Here is a 20,039-nt window from a genome sequence, read left to right on the forward strand (position 1 = left end):
CAGAAACAGCTGACAGCTTGTGCTTCATTACTTGGTTTGAAGGCTGTCTCCAGCCATGTATGGGATAATGATCTACAAAGGAAAGCATCTCATCCATTTTTTTCCCCTAAAAGAACTACCTCATGTACTTGGCCAATTTCTTCACAGTGAGACATCAATGATGGGTGTGCTGTTTTGAAACCTATTATAATGGTACAGCACCTTCCCCAGCACTGTCTCAGTAAGGGCTGCAGAACTGTTAAGTCAACTGTCTCCTTAAATTTCTTTCTCCAAGGTTAATTTAAACTAGCAAGATCTGTTTTTATGGAGGGTTGTCCTGTAAGTGAAGATAGTTTAAGGTGTGTGGTAAATTTTGCAACCTGTACTTCACTAATAATCATTGTTATCATTGTCTGCACAAGAACAGTGCTTATTAATTAGTCTAAGGAAAAGTTTAAGCAAAGTTAAGTTTTTATTAACTTTTGAATTGTGAGGCTTATTTAGTGGGTGACATCTGTTAACATGAAAAGTCACCAGAGGTCTGTTCTACTGGTCTGTTTTAGGTGGACACTGTCCCAGGCAGTGCAGCAGCCAATGCTTTTTGGCAAGGGCTCCTTTGAACCGTCACAGAGGCAGACCTCTATCATGGGAGGTCCTGGTGATAAACTACATACAACTCACTTCTGCCCCCTCTGCTGTGGCACATAAACCATTTTTGTGGCAATGGTGGTTGGCAGGTGTAACTGAAAAAGTAGTTACTTCAGATCAGCACTCGTCCAGTACTATATAAAAAATAATTGACACATTTAATTTCAGGAAATGGATTTGGTCAAGTAATAGTACAATTAATACAATAGTACAAGTAATAATACAATTTGTGTTTGAGCTTTTGTGGTTCAGAAAATTTCTCATTTTACTTACACATTATGTGTTCAGGAGGCTATTCTAAAATGTTGCAGAGCCTGAAGAGAATGTTCAGGCCATGCTAGGCTTAGACATTCCCTCTCTTCTCCATTCAGGGATCTCTAAGTATAAACCTCTAAACCATTCAGGGATCTCTAAGTATAACCAGTGGGTTGCCCAAGCTCAAAGAAGGTCAAACAGGCCCAAGACTAAGACACTAATTATCTGTTTAGACACATTAATACCAAAAGGCAAACCATTTCCATAGGAAGTTAGTAAGCTATAAAAGGTGATTTAAACAAAGCAACAAATAACGAAAACCACTTTCTCACATCATGATCTGTTGTCACTCTGATATGATTTCCCAGAAACCTCTGAGATCTGCTGAACTCAAAGGGAAAATAAGAAAAAAATAAAATCAAATCTTCAAACTGTAATTCTGTAATGTAAAAGCAATTAATTCTCACATTGAAAATCCAGGTCTTGATATCATAAAAAGAATATTGAAGAGACTGGTTTTTCCCACTGCCAATACTGTGAAAACAGAGGAGCATGAGTATGTGGCCACCGCAGTGTGAGGCCAGGAGAAAATGCACACCTTAATCACTTTAAGAGGCAAAAAATCTCAAAAATTATTGCAGGCATGGGGGAATTGAAAATTCTGTCAGGGTTCTTGAAAAATAAATTCTTTTGTGGATTTGAGCATTAGTTCAGTGATAAAGCCACCACTGGCATTTTTGCCAGGCTCTGAGAAAAAAATCTCCCATAGACACAGGGACATATGATCCCCATTCCATAAGCTCCCCTCCACTTTCAGAGGCAAGCATCCCAAACTCCTCTAAACTTTGGTCTGTTGCTTTTCAGAGAATGAAAAAGTCAAAGATGAGCATTTTATGAAATGCTTGTGTGACCTCCCATAGTGGCCACAGTCCACGCCAAATGAGGAAGAGATCTGGGAGAAAACTCTCAAATGCAGAAGAAATTACAACTCCTGTGCCAGTCCAAGTATTTCACGTGTTGAATTTTGGCTTGTTTTCATACAATACCACAGATTAAAAGTACATTTACTTTTTCTTAGCAATCTGATGGGGCTACTTAAATATTTTCTTGTACATTTTCTGAATTAATCTATGACAAAATATCCCAGGAAGAAGAACAGCCACAAAAAAATAGAAAATTAAGCAAATATAGACCACACAGCATGAAAGAAATTAGGACAATGTGTTGTGAGGTATTTTGCAACTTAACATTGTAAGTGGTTGCAGGCAACTACTTATTAAAGTATCTGTAAAGGGCGGGGAATTAAACAAGTTCAGCATTCATTTCACTAGTGCCTCTTGGCTTAGGTCAACATTGTTTAGGTGACTGTTTTATGACTGTGGAACTCTGTTACCTATAAACAACTAAGAACAAAGTGTTCTGCACATCCCATATTGTGTCAGGTTGCTTTCAGGCCTTGTCAGAAGATGACAGACTCAGTTCTCCCTAAACTGTGATAGAGAAGGGTATGTGTGGCCACAGGTTTTGGCTGTCCAAGGAAGTGTGGGCTTACTTGTTTCAGAACATGTTGAAACAGGCTTCATCCAAATGGGTGCTTGTGAATGCTCCCCAGCAGTGTACTAATCCTAAAGGACAGAGGAACACCACTATTTGAGGTTAACTTGGCTCTTTCATATAGTGCAATTAAGGGAATATTTGTGTCCTGTAAGTAGAACACTCTAAAATCTAAAAAATATTTCAGGTGTGTTCCTGATGACATGGCTTGGCAATTTAGTCCAATAGTTTACTTCCAATGCCAGGCCACGCTAGCCAATTTCTACCATTTCTTGACTAAGACACTAGAGATTCCAGGTAGATTTTCCTGCTCTGAAAAGCCCACAAAGTATCAAGTCTTCAACTTCTCTACTGCTTCCTTCCTTCCAGCTTTATCTCCTCAGTGCTGCATTGCCTCTGTGCAGTAAGTCTGCACATTGTTCCCCAGAAAGAAAACATGACTTGCAGACATAAAGAAAATCCATGTTTTTATTTTATTTTTTATTTTTGTTTTGTTTTGTTTTGTTTTTAATTCACATTAATAAGCAGGAAAGTCAGAATCTAGTACAGTAAAATGCAGGCTTTGGAGGATTAAAATAGCCTCTAGCTCTGGACTAATAAAAAGCACAAATCACTTTCCCAAGGGGAGAAGGTTGTTTTATTGGCTCCTGTAGGAAACCAGAAATGCTCCTCCCAGTAAAATGTACACCTAAGTTCCAAGCAGCACAGCATTCACATGGCTATTACAACTTTACAAAGCTTTCAGGAATCAGGCAGGGATAACAAAAAAGCTTTGGATTTTCCAATTTGCAGGAGAAACCCAAATATCTACATGAGCAAGGAGAAGAATAATGCAATTAAACAGGATAAATTTTCAGGCTTTTTCATGTCAGGTATAAAACACATACATAGTCTTCTGTAGTGCTCCAAAATTTAAGAACAAAATTCTGCCCTTTTACTTCATCAATTAACTTCATCAATTTACTTCAAATATTGAATTGATTAATATTTTTTTGTGGTACACAATGCAACTTATATACCCGTATGAAGCCTCAGTGATTATTTTCTTGGCATATCTCTCTTTTTACTGTAAATTGAGATATCTCTCTTTTTACTGTAAAATGAGCAGGAACCATGCCTTTTTATTTATTTGTGTAGAATCATCATGTCAGAGACCCTGCTACTTCTCTTCCATAATATGGTTTAAAGAAAGAGGCTGACGAGGAAGCAGATGGCTGAGAAATAGATGTCCAGTCTTTGTCTTCTTTCCCAAACACACAAGCAGTAACACCCATCTGTTACTGAAAAACAAGGAGGGAAAGCCTTTGCAGTTATTGTGGACAGACTAATTGCATGTTGGCCAAAAAGAGATTATTGGAGCCTATGATGAAAGGAAAGGGAAGTTGTCGAATCTTTGCTGAAGTCCTCACAGATGAAAATATGGATCCACAAGAAATGTCTGAATTTTGAAGAATGGCTGTAAAATCTCCTATCCAAGGGAGAACCTGAAGCTTAAGTGTGGTGTGTCTCCAGGTGTGTGACATGACAGTCTCCACAAGGAGATGGGAGGGGAAATAAAGAACACCAAAAAAAAAAAAAAAAAAAAAAAAAAGATAAAAAGGGGAAGATAACTTAATCCAAAATATGCAAAACAGCACCTAAGAATAACCTGCAGGAAAAGGAGTGGTTTACCTGAGTGCCATACCTGGCAGTATCCAAAACTTCCCATCAACCCAGACAACTCCAAGATCCATAAAGTATATGGGAGTTACTAAACATAGATTCAATAAAATGGTGGAAAGAAGCATCTTTAGGCTGCTTCTCCCTTAATTAGTGAAATGGTTGCACACATACATAAAAGTCACAACTTGCAATTTCTTGGACTTGAAAGTTGAATTGAGTCTTTCAAAAACACATTAAAAATACAAATCTCTGCATGGTTAAATAATAGGGTTTCCCAGCCAGCTTCTTGAATTAACAGATTTCAATAGAAATTGAGGACTTTAAATTACTTTTTCATTCAAACGTCCCTCTACAATTAAAAATCCCAATTTGCATGATATCCATTAGCAGATTAGTACAGAATGCCAAAAGGAACAGTTTAAGTCTGCTCTGCAAGCATTTGTGTTTATATGTATTGCTCTCCTGATATGCACAAATCCTGTATTCTTGAATAGAAACTCCTAGCCAACAATTTATCTTGAGGCTTTACCTTGCTCCTTATGGTCTTATGCTCCATTTGTAAATGGCAGAATTTACCTCAAACCTTTCTGGCTACCCTAATTTGATAGATTCACAGAAGAGTAATAGTTGAATCATGAAGGGGCCTCACCAGAATGTTGAGTTCAGGCCCTACCCTGCTCAAACTTCAGTCAGCTACAGCAAGCTATGCAGGACCTTATTCAGCTGGATTTCAAGGGTCTCCAATGCTGAAGACTCCACAACTGATCTGGGATACCTGTTTCTGTGTCTGACCACCTTCACTATAAAGAAGTTTTTCATATATTTAAGTGGAATTTCCTGTCTTTCAATCTGTGCCAATTGCCAATTTTCCTTTCTGGACAGCAGTGAAAACATACTGGTTCTGTGATCTTTTACTACCTTAATCACTTCTGGTATTTATACACATTTATAAGGTCCTACTGAGCCTTCTTTTCCTCCAGGTTAACAATTGCAACTCTCTCAGCCTCTCCTTGTTATGACACATTCTCCATTTTCCGAATTATCTTTGCAGCCTTTCACTTAACTTTCTCCACTATGGACATGTATTTCTTGTGCTGGGGAACCCAGAACTGGACACAGGTCTCAAGGTGTGGTCTCACCAGGAAGAATTATTTCCCTTGACCTACTGGCAATGCCTGGATGTTGCTGGCTGCCTTTTCTGCAACTGCACATTGCTGGTTCACAGTCAACATTTTGCCCAGCAGAAGCCCTGGATCCTTTTCTGTAAAGCTGCTTCCCAGGCTCCAAAGTGTACCAGCTGCTACTGGACGTGGCATTTTCCTTTGTTGAATTATATGGGATTCAAGAACAAGAGTTGGCCCATTTCTTGAGCCTGTTGATGTCCCTCTGAATGTCAGCACACACCTGGTCTCAACCACTCCTCTCAACCTTCTATTGTCTGGATAATTGCTGTGGGTGCACTCTGACAGCACCACCCAGTATGAGTCCTGGTATCAATCCCCATGGTACTTTATGAGTGACTGATCTCCAGCTAGACTTTATGCCCAGCACAGCCCTTTAAGGCCAGCAGTTTGTCCAGTTTTCAGTGCATCTCACTGTCCATTTATCCAGTCTGCACTTTGTCAGTTTGCCTGTATGGAGGTTACAGGACACAGTATTGAAAACCTTGCCTAAGCCAAGATAAACAACATGCCCTATCCTCCTCTTATCCACAAAGCCAGCTCTTCCATCACAGAAGAACAACAGATTGGTCAGGCAAAGTTTCCTCCATTTATATCCATGTTGATGACTCCCAGTCACACTGTCCATGATATATTTGAAAATAATTTTCTTGAGGATTTGCTGTACTATGCCCTCCCAGGAATTTAGGTGAGGCTGAGAGGTTTGTAGTTCACTGCATTCTCTTTCTTGCCCTTCTAGAATATAACATAGATATTTGCTTTCTTATAGGCCCCAGGAACCTCCTCTGATTTCCATGACCTTCTGGATACAATTGAGAGAAGCCCTGAATGCATGGTTGAATCCCATCAAATCCTACTGACTTGCATGTGCTCTATCTGTTTAAACATTTCCTAACTCAATCCTCCTCTACTAAAGTTAAGTCTTCAGAACTCCAGACTTTTCCACTGATCTCCACAGCCTAAGATCCCTGAAAAATCTTACAGGTAAAAATAAAGGCAAATAATTTAGTTCTTTGGTATGAATAATTCAGTTTTATTTAGCTGTAATATTTCTGTACGTGTATTAGAAGTAGCAAAGGAATGTAGGCAATGACGGAGGGATGCTTCTTGAGCATTCTGCATGTGAATAATATCTGTGTAAATCTATTCTTAGTGGTGAACATGGACCTTGAAAGATGAAAAACTGCTCTAAGTAGCCAAGGGCATTTTCCAGCAGAATCATATTGTGATATTGGCAACATAAATCTAGTCTAGGGAAAGGAAGAAGAATGATTAATCTCTCACAAAACTGGAGCAATATTTTAATTATCATAAAAAAGCCAAATTCTTCCTTCCTTGTGAAAAGAATACAAGGAAAGTATTATTTTTTCAAATAAAATCCTTAACTTTTATACCTAAATACGGCAGATAATTCAAGAACGAAAGCAATCGTTGTCATGCCTTCGAGAACTGAATTTTGAAGTTTCTGATCAAATTCCTGTTATTGTATTGTTAAGGAAGTGGCCTTGTTCACTGAGCTGAAGCAACACTGGAAGAGCTTCCTGTTTAAAGCAGCAGGGAGTGCAGCCCTGAGAACATCAATCACACAGTTCATGATATTAACTTGACTGGAGCATTGCAGGAACAGGGCTCCAGTCAGCTTCAAGGGTTCCCTGCAGTGTTATATATGGCAAGATCCTGCAGTTAGTATTTCTTCACTGCGACACAATAACTCTCTAACAGAAAAGGGAAGAGAAGGAACACTAGGGAATTGATCAGTCGTTTAGCATCCTCTCTCTCCCCAGTACCTTTCAAAAAGGTGCAAAAATTTTAGAAGTCAATTATATAATAACCTACATGTAAGTTTCTTTAACAGAACAGTAATTTCTTAGCTTAGTAACTAAAAGTCCAAGGCTTAAATATTTATATCCTTTGTGATTTAAAAATATCTCTGCTGTTGCTCTTATTTTTTAAAATACATTTAAGAAGGCTTTTATGTTCTGGTAATGATTTCCAAAGAATAAATACATACTTTTAAATTTGTTGTTTGTTCTACATTATTTCACAAAATTTCTAGACAAGGAGATGCAGTGGTCCTACAAAATCTTTAATAGTTAATTCTTTATTAAAAGTAAACATAATCATAGTTGGTCAATAAAAATGCCAAAACTAGGAATAGGATCAACAAAAAAGCAGCAATGTCAAACAGGTTTGCTGTCTACAACAAAGATCTGTGGACAAAACATCATGAAATGGACTATTCTGATCTGCATAGCAGCTGATGTTATGAACAGATTTTGTTATATGCAGACATAAATCCTGATTTTCATAGAAGTGATGTAGGTGCTACCAAGTTGAAGAAGGAGATGGATACTGCTTTTTCATTCAGGTTGTTTAATCATTCATAATACCCTAAATACTCACACCTCAATTAGAGTACAGTTTAGAAACTGAAAAGAAAAGTTTGGAAAAAGAAAAGAACTTATATATACCAGTGAGTATATTCAATTTAATAAAAGTCTTCTTTCCTGGATTGGTTTCCAGAAAAATAAATTTATATCCTAGAGTGTTTTAGGTACACATACTGCAATTTTAGGAAGAGTGCTCCTTGACTGAATGGCTGAACTTTATGGAAATAGATTCACTCATGCAAGTAATGCCAGTTATAGAAATGGAGCACATATCTGAGGTTGTGACTTGAAATAACTCACAGAAACCTGAACACCAGCATGCATCTTTGACTACTCTTCCCAGAACCTTACTTACTAAAGTTTTGGGCAGGTTGTTAGGAGGCCTATGGTATTATGACTAATCTCACAAATTTGTATTTGGAGAATGCTCATGCTCCATATCCCCTTATGCTTGCAGATGGATGCTTTGAAGGCAGGACATCAAGCAAAAATACAATGAACAAAAGTAATCCTCACTGGAGTATTTTTATGCTCAGTGGCTGACAGTGTGAGTCTGTTGATCCTTTTCCTCTCAGGTCTGTAGATCTCTGAGCTGACCAGCCTGCCCTGATGCTCTGAACAGCAATGGCTCAGCCACTAGAACAGCTTCTTGTGTGTTGTACAAAGCAAGAGAAAGGCACTGGTGAAGCTGGTGAATACCAGAGCAACTGCAGAAACATCCAGTGGTGAGTTACATTGCACTAGGCTGTTTCTGGCTGCAGCAAACAGGTCGAACATCCCAAGTACCTACTTTCCATTCATCATGTCCCTCAGCCTGGTTCTGCCACACACTACCAGTTCTGATCACTAAAAAGTCCATTGTGACCTGTCAAAGAGGAGGCACCTCAAGCTGTGCTGACTGATGGTGTTGAAGTCAGAAGCAGCAAGGGAGGAATTTTAAGAGTAGGAGTACCAGTAGCATGTGGAAAAGAAAATAATAGGAATGATGGGACAAGTGGGAATGAAGTGGTGTATGTCCAATCTTATCCTTTCTAGTGTGGATATGTGCAATTGAAATAAAGAATTTAAAATGAATAGCCAACAATGAAATTAATAAGGTTCACAAACACAAAGAGGTCTTATGACAAAAACTTCAAAAATGTTTCAAAAATAGGAGAATAATTTAAACTCAAATGAACACACAAGACTAACCCCAGAAACTCCTGAAGGAAAATTTTCTCCTTCTTACTGAACAGAAATATGATCAGATTGAACATGATAATGCATAAGAACAGGGAGAATCATCCCAAACTAAGTAGCAATGACCATATGGACTGAGAAAGTTATTTAGTGCAAGCCAGTCCTGGGATGCAGGAAAAAAAATGCCCTTTCTCTCCTTTAAGTTAACTGTGAACTTGGAGTAACTGAAAGTAAAACTTAATTGGTAAGACTAATTTTAAATTGCAATTTTGTTATTTACTTTGTGTCCTCTCCTACAGTTCAACCTTTGCTCTTACAGAAAACTCATTTTATTCTGAAAGCTTATCTGGGCATTAAAAGCAACACTAAAGCAACTTAGGGATGAATAAGGCATATTATTATTTGGAAAATAATTAATCCAGATAAAGAAGGCTCTTAGTCCTATCTTGTTGCACTCAACCTACGGCAAGTGGGAGAAACCTTGGGAACTGAGCTCTCTGAGCAGCAAGGATCAGTTTGAGAACTTGTAATTACTGGTATGGAGGTAAGTCAGATCTCCCCTTTCAGCCAAGGAGACACGATACACAGACATCCCAGAAACCTGAGAAACTTGTAAATGCTGTTATTTCTACACCCTGCTGTTACAGTATGACAGGAAATAAAACTTAATTATATATTCACTGCACACTTATTCATATACATTTCATCTAAATAAGTTTTTTTTTTTTTTTGTTACTAGTTAAATCAATGAAAAAGGTAGACTTGGCAGCTCTTTACTAGTGTTTTATAGTAGTAGGTTCTTTGCAAGGTTATCACCAGCCTCTCCCATTTGCTGTATCTCCCACAGTCTATAATAAATATTTAATTAAGCCCAAAACAGCTGTTCTTAAATGTAGGGAATGCTGGGCTCCAGGACGGCTTTGATGAATGGAGACTCTGAAGGCTGCTCTTAGAATATAAGGTTTATTAGGGATGGTGAAAGGTCTTGCTTGGAGCTGCCAGACGCAGCACGTGGCAAGGCCTGAGGTGATGGGGGAGGGGAGAGACAAGGGGTAGAGAGGATGCTCTAGGAGAGGGTGGAAGTCCCAAGAGGGGGGAAGTTGCAAGAGAGCGGGAACTCCAAGGGATCGTCTGGCCCCTCAGAGACCCCTTATCAGGGGGCTTCAAGGCGGGCTGGAACAAGACTTGGGCCAATGTGGTCACAGACACTTGATGCTTTAGGGGAGGGTTACAGATGTGGGATGAACCATACATTTTGGGGGGTTGAGATGGAACAGTCCATTTGACTTTTGGACCTATCTGTAGGTAAGGGTGTTGTCCAGCCAGTAGGGGGGATTGTTTTCATCCTGGCTGTACTATTGTAAATCTCTTGCCAGGCAATTATATTTATTCATCCTTCCCAACACTTAAACTCATAATCTAGCTTTGAAGTTCATTGCTTTTATTTCAGTTCTGAAAAAAGAGCTTCTGTACCCTAAACTTTTCAATTATCAGAGTGACAACAAAACCCCAACTGCCTGCGGCACTGGTTATTACATTTTGAAATGCTGTACACTATCAGTTTGTTTCTCCATAAATTTTTTTTTTTGGTAGAATTTGCTTTTAAAAGATAACCCATTTATCAGAGTAACTCCTTCTTGAAGTCAGTTGTCTTGGCCTTGTCAGGAAAGCAGGAAGTTCCTTTAGCAAAGAAATTACATCTTCTAAGCTCTGTACATAGGAGTTGATATTTACAGTTGAACAGTTAGCTTTAGTCAGCTTTCACTCATCCTTCTTTAGAACTTCTGCCTGATTTTGTTAACAGACTTTGTGCTATAATTAAAAAGCAAAATGGTCTGAACTGAACATGACTCTGTTTTCAAGAGACACTGATGCATTTCTCCGTAAGATAATTTCCAAGATGTAAGCATTTCAAAGAAAAAACTTGATCTAAATCAATTATATGATTGAAACTGATGGCTGCCTTAAAATCAGAGAAGGTTGCTCACTCTCAGAGCAGCTCTAAGACTAAAATAAGTCAAAAATCAGAAACCAATGCATTCTGCTAAAAGAGCCAAAAGGAGAATTTATCTGTCTTGTATCTAAACTGTGGAAAGGAATTTTTATTTTTCCTCATAAGTAGAGAGAGAGAGAGAGAAACAAACGTTACTTGAACTAGCAATTAACAGTTATCATAATGAAGAATTCCAACAAATATTAAGGAATCACACAGAGCACTAAATTACTAAAATAGCTGAAATGGCTAATTAAAGATTATATCATTTCAGAAAACAGCTGATGCATGTGAAGTTTACTGTGCTGTGCAGAATATTTAAAGATATAGCAAAAGACTGCTTTGCAGGAAGAATGAGACAAAATAGAAATACCTAAATTTTAAGAGTAGATTTTTAAATTAAAAGTATTTCCAAATGAAAAATTAAAAGTATTTCCATTTGACTGGCATCAGATTTGCAGAAACAGTCTTCTCTTTGGAATGAAGTCTCAAATATTTCAGGCTAAGCAAGCCAGAGTTTAAAATAAGACTTTACTGTGCAAAAGTGGTCGACTCTAACACTGAAACTCATTTTCCTTTTCATTTATTTTGTTAGAAGGAGTTTCAGTAATTGTTCCTATTTTCTGACTGTGAATGTGTTCCTAGAATGGCCTTATCAAAGAGGAACAAGAACTGTACACAATGGCACATCTAGAAACTTTATCCTTTCCTGTCCTCTGCCACAGTGCTTCTCATTTTGTTATTCTATTATAGAGTATCACATGAGAAGGCTGATATTGTTAATACGTGAGTATCTTACAGTGTCATTCAAATAAAGTTTACAGGAAAGCTCTAGTGTTTGTTACTTAATTCTGACAGATTGAGGAATCTGTAGGGCTGAGATGCCTTTGTGATTATTTTTGTACCCAAGAACTATAAGCATTTATGTGACCACAAAAACTTAATCAGAAGTAGAAAATCAGAAGCTGTTCATGGTAAACCAAGTCACTCTCCTGGAATTACATAAATCACCACACTCTCCTGCATTCTGTCTGACGGCCTTTGGTGGAAAGAATTTCCTTGTGGAAGTACCACTTCTTGTTCTCTTACATGAAAATATTTTAAACAGTAGGAATGTAAGTCATGTTTATTGAAAACTGTCCAATTCACATGAAATTTTACAGATTTGCCACTTTCAGTACATCAGCTTCTGTGTATCACTCACCAGCCTTCTTTATCACAGCATCATTTACTGTTCAGGACTAACTGCATTGTCATTGTGTCGATGTGATGCAGAACACTACCTGTCGCCAGACAATGCTTCACCTTCCCACACTCTGTATTCTCACACAGGCAGGAATTTATCTGAAAACATCTTAATAAAACCTCCTTTCAAGGAAAAAAAAAAAAAGAGGAAAGGCAGAAGACCTAGTTTTACTGCAGTGCCAGTGCCAGTCCTTCCAATACATTTATACAGCGGATATCAAAGACAAGCTACATTCTCTCTGTCAGAAATCCCTTGTTTTCCTGTTACTTTTTTCTCAAGCAAAATTTGTACAATTCACTTTTAGTTACAAACTTTGATTTTCAGATCTGTGCAGCAGGACGCCTTTTGGTCTTCCATGTAACCAATCTCTCCCAATAAGGGAGGTTTTCAACAAAAGGATAATTATTTTGTAACTGTTTTCAAGATGTATTTCTGTGATGTGTTCCCCAACACACACCTTCCTAAATAAGTGCACAAGCAAGTCTTCCCAAGACACCACATTTCTCCACTGGAAACTTGTGAAAGACATAACTATGTAACTTAAATGCCATAGGCGCAAACTATTTATAATAGTACTGTGATACACAGTATAGAGGTATCTTTGCCAGATGAACTCCCTAGGAGTCATACAGGAATGAATATTTTTGCTATTTTCTGAGCATTGCAAGAACACATACACTCACAAAAGAATAAAACTTATCATAAAAATAAAACATTATGTTTTAAATCTAACCAACATTTATGCTGTGATATCATGAGTTTGTTCTCAGGCATTTTGTTAATTGGAAATAAGGAGTTCGTTCAGTAGGTCAATTCTTTGCCGCCAGTATTTAATCGAAGTGTCAGTAATAGCACCTCCATAGATTTATACAGATGCACCAGAATAATTACTTGTGATTAGACTGATTGGGAATTAGCTATCTGCTATTTCTAAAGCAGTTCTTTTGTGGCTTCATTTGAGAATGTTTAGGTTAAGATTTCCAAAGATTTCTGTGTGTAGATATTGAGACAGAGTGAAAATTTAACAGGGTCGAAATCCATTTAGATTTAAGTAAAATGTGCCAATTTAAGCTTGCTAAATATGCTGTTTAGTCTAGTAACTGCAGCACTAGCAAAACTACCCCAGCTAAAGAAAAATAATGCAAATTTCCACACTAAAAAATAAGAAATAAGAAAGACTCCTCAGACCTTAAAACAGACAGGGCAGAGTGACCCAAGAGTTCTTTCTATACTTTCTGACAAAAACTAAGTACAAGTATAACTACCTATAAGTATAATGTAAAACCAACAGAATAAATATGCATGAAGCTATTGTAAAATTCTATGCATATAAAAATCAGTAAAAATAATAAAAAAAAAATCAAAAGTTCTCAAAGGTATGCATGCCCATTAAAAAGCAATAAGTCCCAACATGCATCCACAGCACTATAAATAAGCATACCATTCCCTACAAATCTTTATTAAAATTATAAAGTTTAATTTTTCATCCACACTTCAATATGTATCTTAATAAAAGAAAATCAGATAAAGTGAGCTGAGTTCTTCATATACATATATACATACATATATTATACTGCAGACTGTACTGAGCCTAGTGACATTGCACTCCAATGAAGTTATTCACACATATATATAATTTGCAGGTTTAAATTTAAGAGACTGATTCAGAATTAACTGGGAAAAGTTTGGGGTTTTTTTTCCCCTTTCTGAAAGCAGCTCTTTTTTGCTTTACCACAAGAACATTATGCTATTGCCTCTGCAGATGCTACCACAATTGTAATTGCCTGTTATGCAGTGGAGAAATCTAATTAAAACCACTTATTTGCACCTATTAACCAGTCTCTTTAAATTCAGACAAAAGACCTTACCACAAGCTAAAACATAAGTACAGAGTGTGGTCTGCAATTCAGTAAGAAACACAATGTGAGTTTTTAGATAATTACACTTACCTCCATTGGCTATTACCAATTAGCATTTACCATGAACTTCAATGACTATGTAAATCACTACACCTGGCCACTAATCCAGACAAACTCAGACTGCTAGTAGGACATTGGATAATGCATTTCATCTTTTACATGCTTAAAATGGTGACCTTTTTTGTTTGAGATTTTTTTTTGTTTTAAATTTCTTATTGTATTATGGTTTAGAGGTGCAACATACAACAATTATAAAAAATGTTTTATAAACCACAAGAAGTAACTTGCAGTTTTATCTCAAGAAACACAGGGATCTTGAGCAGTTTGATAGATAAGACCAGGATATTCCTTTACAACCTCCTTCATGATGACAATATTGTCTTTAGAACAATTAATATTTCAGTTATTTCACAGGGGAAAAAAATCTATAGAAAGCTCTAATGTAAATAGCAGGCAGGGCACTAAACCAGAATGGCTTGATAAGTAGCCTACTACATGAGCTCATGTGGTAGAGTTTTCTGCACTTCCCTAAGGCAATGCCTTCACCGAAGTGCTTTGTTTCACACTGGGACAGGACTGGACAGGTGGAAGAGTTGTGCTGTGCACCAATTCAGTACTATTGCTATCACATCACTTCTTTCTTTAAGGAAACAGCACTGCTAGGTTGAACCCACTGAAGAACTGGTGCTTTTATCATTTCGCATTTCCGTATTTAAGAAACAGGCCAATAATAAACTAAAAACTGTATCTTGCAGCACGACAGACAGACTTCCTTAAGTTCATGGGTGGCTTTAAGAACAGGATCTTTTTAGCCATTTTTTGTGCCACTTCTTCAGGGTTCCAGGCCACTCTCCTGCGCAGTGTGTACCCATCGCTCCCCCAGCTCTGTGTACGCCGCTGCTGAGCGCCCGTCTGGGCGAAGAGGCGATGCTCGGAGCTGGACGTGGGCTGAGCTCTTCACTACCTCAACAGGTACGCACACGGTCTGGGCTACCCTCAGCGACAGACACCTCCTCGGGGGCCACCGGGGCCACAGGGCACCGACCTGGCCTGCACTGCACTCCCCGTCCGGCGGTCCCTGCCTGCCCCGCGCAGGGAAGCGCCACTCCCCATGAGGCGCCGGCATCCATCACCCACCCGCGCCCTCAGCGCTCACCTCGCGCACCCGGGCGCGGGTCAGCGCTCAGCATCACAGAACCAAGTAGGAAAAGACTCCAAGATCATGGAGTCCAGCCTACGAGCGAACTATGTCAACTAGACCAGCATTGAGTGGTCTTTCCTTAAAGACCTCCAGGCTCGGTGACTCCACCACCGCCTTGGGCAGCCCGTTCCAACGTCTAAAAGCTCTTCCTGCGCAGAACGTCCCAGCAGGATGTCCCCTAGCGCAGGTTGGGAGCGGCTGAGACAGCACCGGGCCCTTCGCGGTACCTGCGCGGTGCGCGCAGCTCCCACCCACCCTCAGCGCGGAGCGGCCGCCGCGGCGCCGCCCCGTCCCGCCCAGCCGTTCGGGGGCGGGGATTGGGCGAGCCCGCCCGTCACTCCGCGGCGGCGGCGCGCAGCGATTGGTCGCTGGCGCTGTCAGTCATCGGCGGGACCGCGCCCGCCCCTTGTTGTCACGGCGCCGTGCGGGGCTGGGGCCGCTCTCGCCGCTGTTGTTGCCGCCGCCGCGGGAGCCCGGGCGGGGAACGGCTCCCCGGCCTCGCCATGGCCACCAGCACCACGGGCTCCACGCTGCTGCAGCCCCTCAGCAACGCCGTGCGCCTGCCCGTCGACCAGGTGAGGATGGGGAGGCGCCCGCCCCGCCGCCGCTCCCGCGAGCTCGCCGGGGAGGGACCGCACCGCGCCCCCGCTCCGCGCCGTCCTGCCCCGCCCGGCCCCCCGCGGCCCCTCCATCGCCCCGAGGGGCCGGGGCGGAGCGGGCAGCGCCCGGGGCGGCGGATGGCCGCCGCTCCTCTCCGCACCCGCGGGCGGGGGGCGCCGGGGCGGCGGCCGCGCTTCGCGGGCAGGTGCGCCCGCCCCGGCTGGTCCAGCATCCCGCCCGCATCCACCCCTGTCCTGCCCGGCCCGGCCTCCCCCCAACTTGTTGACATCGTCAGTCGGCCAGATGTGCAGCCGCAGCTGGAAACGGGGCCGGTATCAGTGCAAGGGATGCAAAGGTTGGGTTATAATTGCAAATGCAAAGCAGCGCGCTGTGCCTGGATGCGCCTGCCGGGGGGTTTACACGCGGTGTTAAATAATGTGCGCCGCACACAATGGTGCTGGGAATTCGTATGTGCTTTGTAGGCAGAGCGTTTCTGTGGTATCTATTGTCCAAGTGATATAAAAATTCCTGAACGCTGTTAATCCTGGTATCTTCATAGAATATCAGAAGATTATAAAATAAGATTAGGAAACTGAGGTTTGCCGAGTTTAATCACTGAAGCTGGACCAGAATGTTTGTTTATTGGGGGAAGTGGTCTAGACCTCCGAATCTACAGAATATTTATGTATTTAGGCATACTTAAGAAAAGTAATTGCCATATAAATTTTGTAGCACTAAGGAATTTCATGCTAGGAATTTTTTTTTTTTTTTTTAATGCTTCATTCATATACCTCTTAAGTGAAACACATCCAAGAAAACAGTCTGTGCTTCAGTAGAGGGGGACTTTGATGGCTTGTTTTTGCAAAATACACCTTATAAGTGAGATAAGTAACTGGAAATGAAACACGGAGGAAGGAGCATGCCTAGTGAAAGTATTTTGGAAGTTACTGAGTTACACGTTCTTCATTTTTCTTCCCCCGTTCCCCAGCCACTTGTTTGAATGGAAGGATGGTTAAGGATATACACAAAAAAAGTGCCATCTAGAAAACTGATGAAACAGGCAAGTTGAAATTGAGCTTGCTGGGATGGAATAGATACTGTGCACCCCTTGCAATGATACCTGTGGCTGGGATCAATGGCACTTCGTGGCTTGGTGCCTCACACCTGCAGGTGGTAAGCTGCTCTTGCCAGGTGCCATGTGGTTATTTCCATAAAATGTGCAGCTTCTATTGGATACTGTAAAACATGTCAGAGTTGACCATCTTTTTGTGGCATGTTGGTGGTGTTTAATTTTATACTCATAATAGTAGTCATAAATTTAATTGTTTATGACAGGGTGTGACTACTGCCAAAATTTTCTTAATCCTGTGGGTACAACATTTTGATGATAATGGAGTTACTTTATATCAAAGCCTGGAAAACTTCCCTGTATTGAATGTTTTGCAACAGATGCTCCTCTAGGGCCAAGAAGTTTTTATAAAGTAGTACGCTTTGAGCTCTGTTGGAGCTTTTGGGAGTAATCAAATTGGAGGGTGGCTAGGCATGTAGTTTAGAAGGTTTGTTATAAGCAGTTGGAAGTCGGAAATATGTTGTTTTTGGACATCAGTGGACTGTACATAATATAGGTCCAGTTCTGTATGAAGAGCAATGATTGTGACGAGTATGAATGGAAGAGCTTCAACATTTCGCTGGACTAAGGAGAACCTATCTATAAAAAACCTGATTTAAAAAAGGAAAGTTTTTTGCAATGTCAGCTCAAGATTCTATCTTGATAGTAAGTTTGTAATACAGAAAGAATGTGCATTGTGTTCAGTGTAATCAAATCAAAGGGAGTGAAGGAGATAATGAGGTCAGGGAAGAAAAAGAAAGTTCTGATACTCTTTGGTGTGTTTGCTCAGAGATTATGTGTGACATTTGGTGATACTATAAGTATATTCAGAATAAAAATGTAGCACTGCTTTGAAAAAATTATAGAAGAATGAAGGTTTTTTGTTTAGTACATTGTTTCTACTAGTTGCTCCAAATCTGTACTATGACTACAGTCTTACCAATATAGCAGCTGCTTGAAATAGGCACTCTGGTATAATACCAGCACTCAGAACTGGTGGACATCAGTAGGGGTTTTTTTCTCCACTCAGTTTCAGTTTTGAACAGAAATAGATAGTAATCTTTATCCAAAATGTTGCTTAAATTGTGATTTAGGTTTAAGCTATTGCTACCTAATTATCCTGCTAAGGCACATAACTCTTGAAGGCAAACTGAGGTAGCATGTGGCCATGTTGCCTTACTCTCTGGTGTTCAAACGAATGGAGAACCTTCCCTATTTGGCAGTGCACGGAAGTAGAAATTTAAGTTCAAGGTGAAATTGCTATCTTTAAGATTAATCAATCAGATCCACATCTCTGTGTGAGAGAAATTGATTACTTTTTTACTTAATGCTTGGCAGAACTAGAGGCAGAGATTTGAGAAGGGTGTTGGTTATGTGCTAGTTGGACATCAGTGCAATATGAAGGGTGAGCTCCATCAGAGCCATTTGACACAACAGTCTTCTCTATGTGCCCAGCTGTGTTGCAAAAGAAAATCTTTGTTGGTTTAACCATTTACTGGACATTTTTTCTTGGGACTAGAGTACTAGGTAGCTAAAGGAAGGGAGAAGAACTAGTTTTCTGTTCCTGTGTGTATCCCCAGATACCTGTGTTAACCTTTCCTTTGGCTCTCATTTTGTCTTGCACCAAACTAACCTAAAGGGCTACTTGGAAAAGCTAATGTGCTCTTTATAAGCTTCTTGGGCCAGTTTTTCTGTTATTTCCAGTCATTTGATGAAAGGGAAGATGCTCCGTGTCAGCAAAAACCTAGAGCAAACTTACCTTTCTTCTGTATTTTGTAGTAGGAAAAAATAAATCACTGCTTGGGATGAAAAGCCTCATAAAAATGGTTTCTTTTCACATATTGGAGAATGCAAATTGGCTGCTGAGGAAAGGAAGCATTCTGTCAACGGCTGTGGCACATTAGGTCCTTAAAGTTAATGAATGAGTGAATAAATATTAATGTACTTTGTATTCCTTGTGTCTTCTCAGGGGACAGGAGGAATAAAGGTGGCCATGTCCTTCCCAACTTGGACTACTTTCCAAGAGAAGTATGGGAAGGTTTACCATAAAATCTTGGCTGCTAGAGTATCACATGTAACATAATGCATTGAGGTTGCAACTTGAATTATTTTATTGCAGTTACATCTGTCACCTAACTGTATTTTTCCTGTCTGTTCTCATGTAATATTTATGGCTCTGCTTCTTTCTTCTTTCTCTGAGGTGAAGCCTGAGAAATAATATGTTGGACTTTGGTCTGTTTCCAATTCTGTTACTACCTTGCTGATTTTCTGTTGACAAATGACTTATCTTGATGTGTCAGCTTACTTGTCATTAAATTGGAAAGATTTAAATTTGCTTTGACAATGATTCTAGGAGACCAAAGCATTCTTTTTGGCTTTTTGGTCACTGTGGGGTTAGGGGAGTACAGAGAATAATCATTGCTTTCACTGCTTCCACCAGAGGGAGCAAAATTTTTTTATTAAAAATGTACAGAAATTGTAGGGGTTATTTCCGCCCTTCATTTGTTGTAGAAATTAATAATTTGCAGTAGAGGAATAGTTGAGCAGGGGAGATAGGAGACTGACTATGACAATAAGCGAACATCAACTTTTTATATGAGTTGTCTAAAAGATTGATCTTGAGATCCTGAAATGTGGTCTGAACTTCAGTGATTATCTTCTAGATAAGAAAAGGAACAAGGTGGCCCCAACTACTAGCAGTATAGATGTATGAGGATATGTAGACAGAATAAAGTGTCATGCTTATGATTATGCACTTGACTTAAACTCCAGGATGTAAAATTAGGCAGTGTTTTTTTCAACGGGAAAAAAAAAGAAGAAAAAGTTCTGTGTTATTTCCACACTTTTTTTTTTTTTTTCCCACTCTGGTTTTAGCTTTTATTTGGTTAAGTTTGCTCATTTGGGTATAATAAATACAATTTTCTATGTGAGTGCCATCAGTCTCCAAAGAATCTAAACTGACTTTTTTTTTATTAAGAATAGACATAAAAATCCAAGTCTTCCTGAACATGAATTGCATAAACCACACAAACTTCATTCATTTAGTGATCATAAGCCAGCTTGCTGTACCTTTACATAATTTTCTGCATGCACTTCCTTGTGCAGAGGGTTATCCAAGTTGCTT

The 20,039-nt window shown here is 39.8% G+C and overlaps 1 protein-coding gene across 4 annotated transcripts in view; it reads left to right on the forward strand.

The window, feature by feature from the left end:
* Nucleotides 1-15,584: 15,584 nt before the first annotated feature.
* MBOAT2 (membrane bound glycerophospholipid O-acyltransferase 2) overlaps nucleotides 15,585-20,039 on the forward strand; it is an 88,113-nt gene continuing 83,658 nt past the window's right edge. For 2 of the 4 annotated variants that reach the window (XM_002197647.7, XM_030270079.4), the window contains exon 1: nucleotides 15,588-15,782. In XM_002197647.7, coding sequence (XP_002197683.2) covers nucleotides 15,711-15,782 — 72 coding nt within the window. In that variant the 5' untranslated portion in view covers nucleotides 15,588-15,710. Of the gene's footprint in view, nucleotides 15,783-20,039 lie in introns of all 4 variants that reach the window. The other 2 variants (XM_041715020.2, XM_041715021.2) reach the window with 2 other exon arrangements.

This window comes from Taeniopygia guttata, chromosome 3 (genome assembly GCF_048771995.1).
Source record: "Taeniopygia guttata chromosome 3, bTaeGut7.mat, whole genome shotgun sequence".
Taxonomy (NCBI): domain Eukaryota; kingdom Metazoa; phylum Chordata; class Aves; order Passeriformes; family Estrildidae; genus Taeniopygia; species Taeniopygia guttata.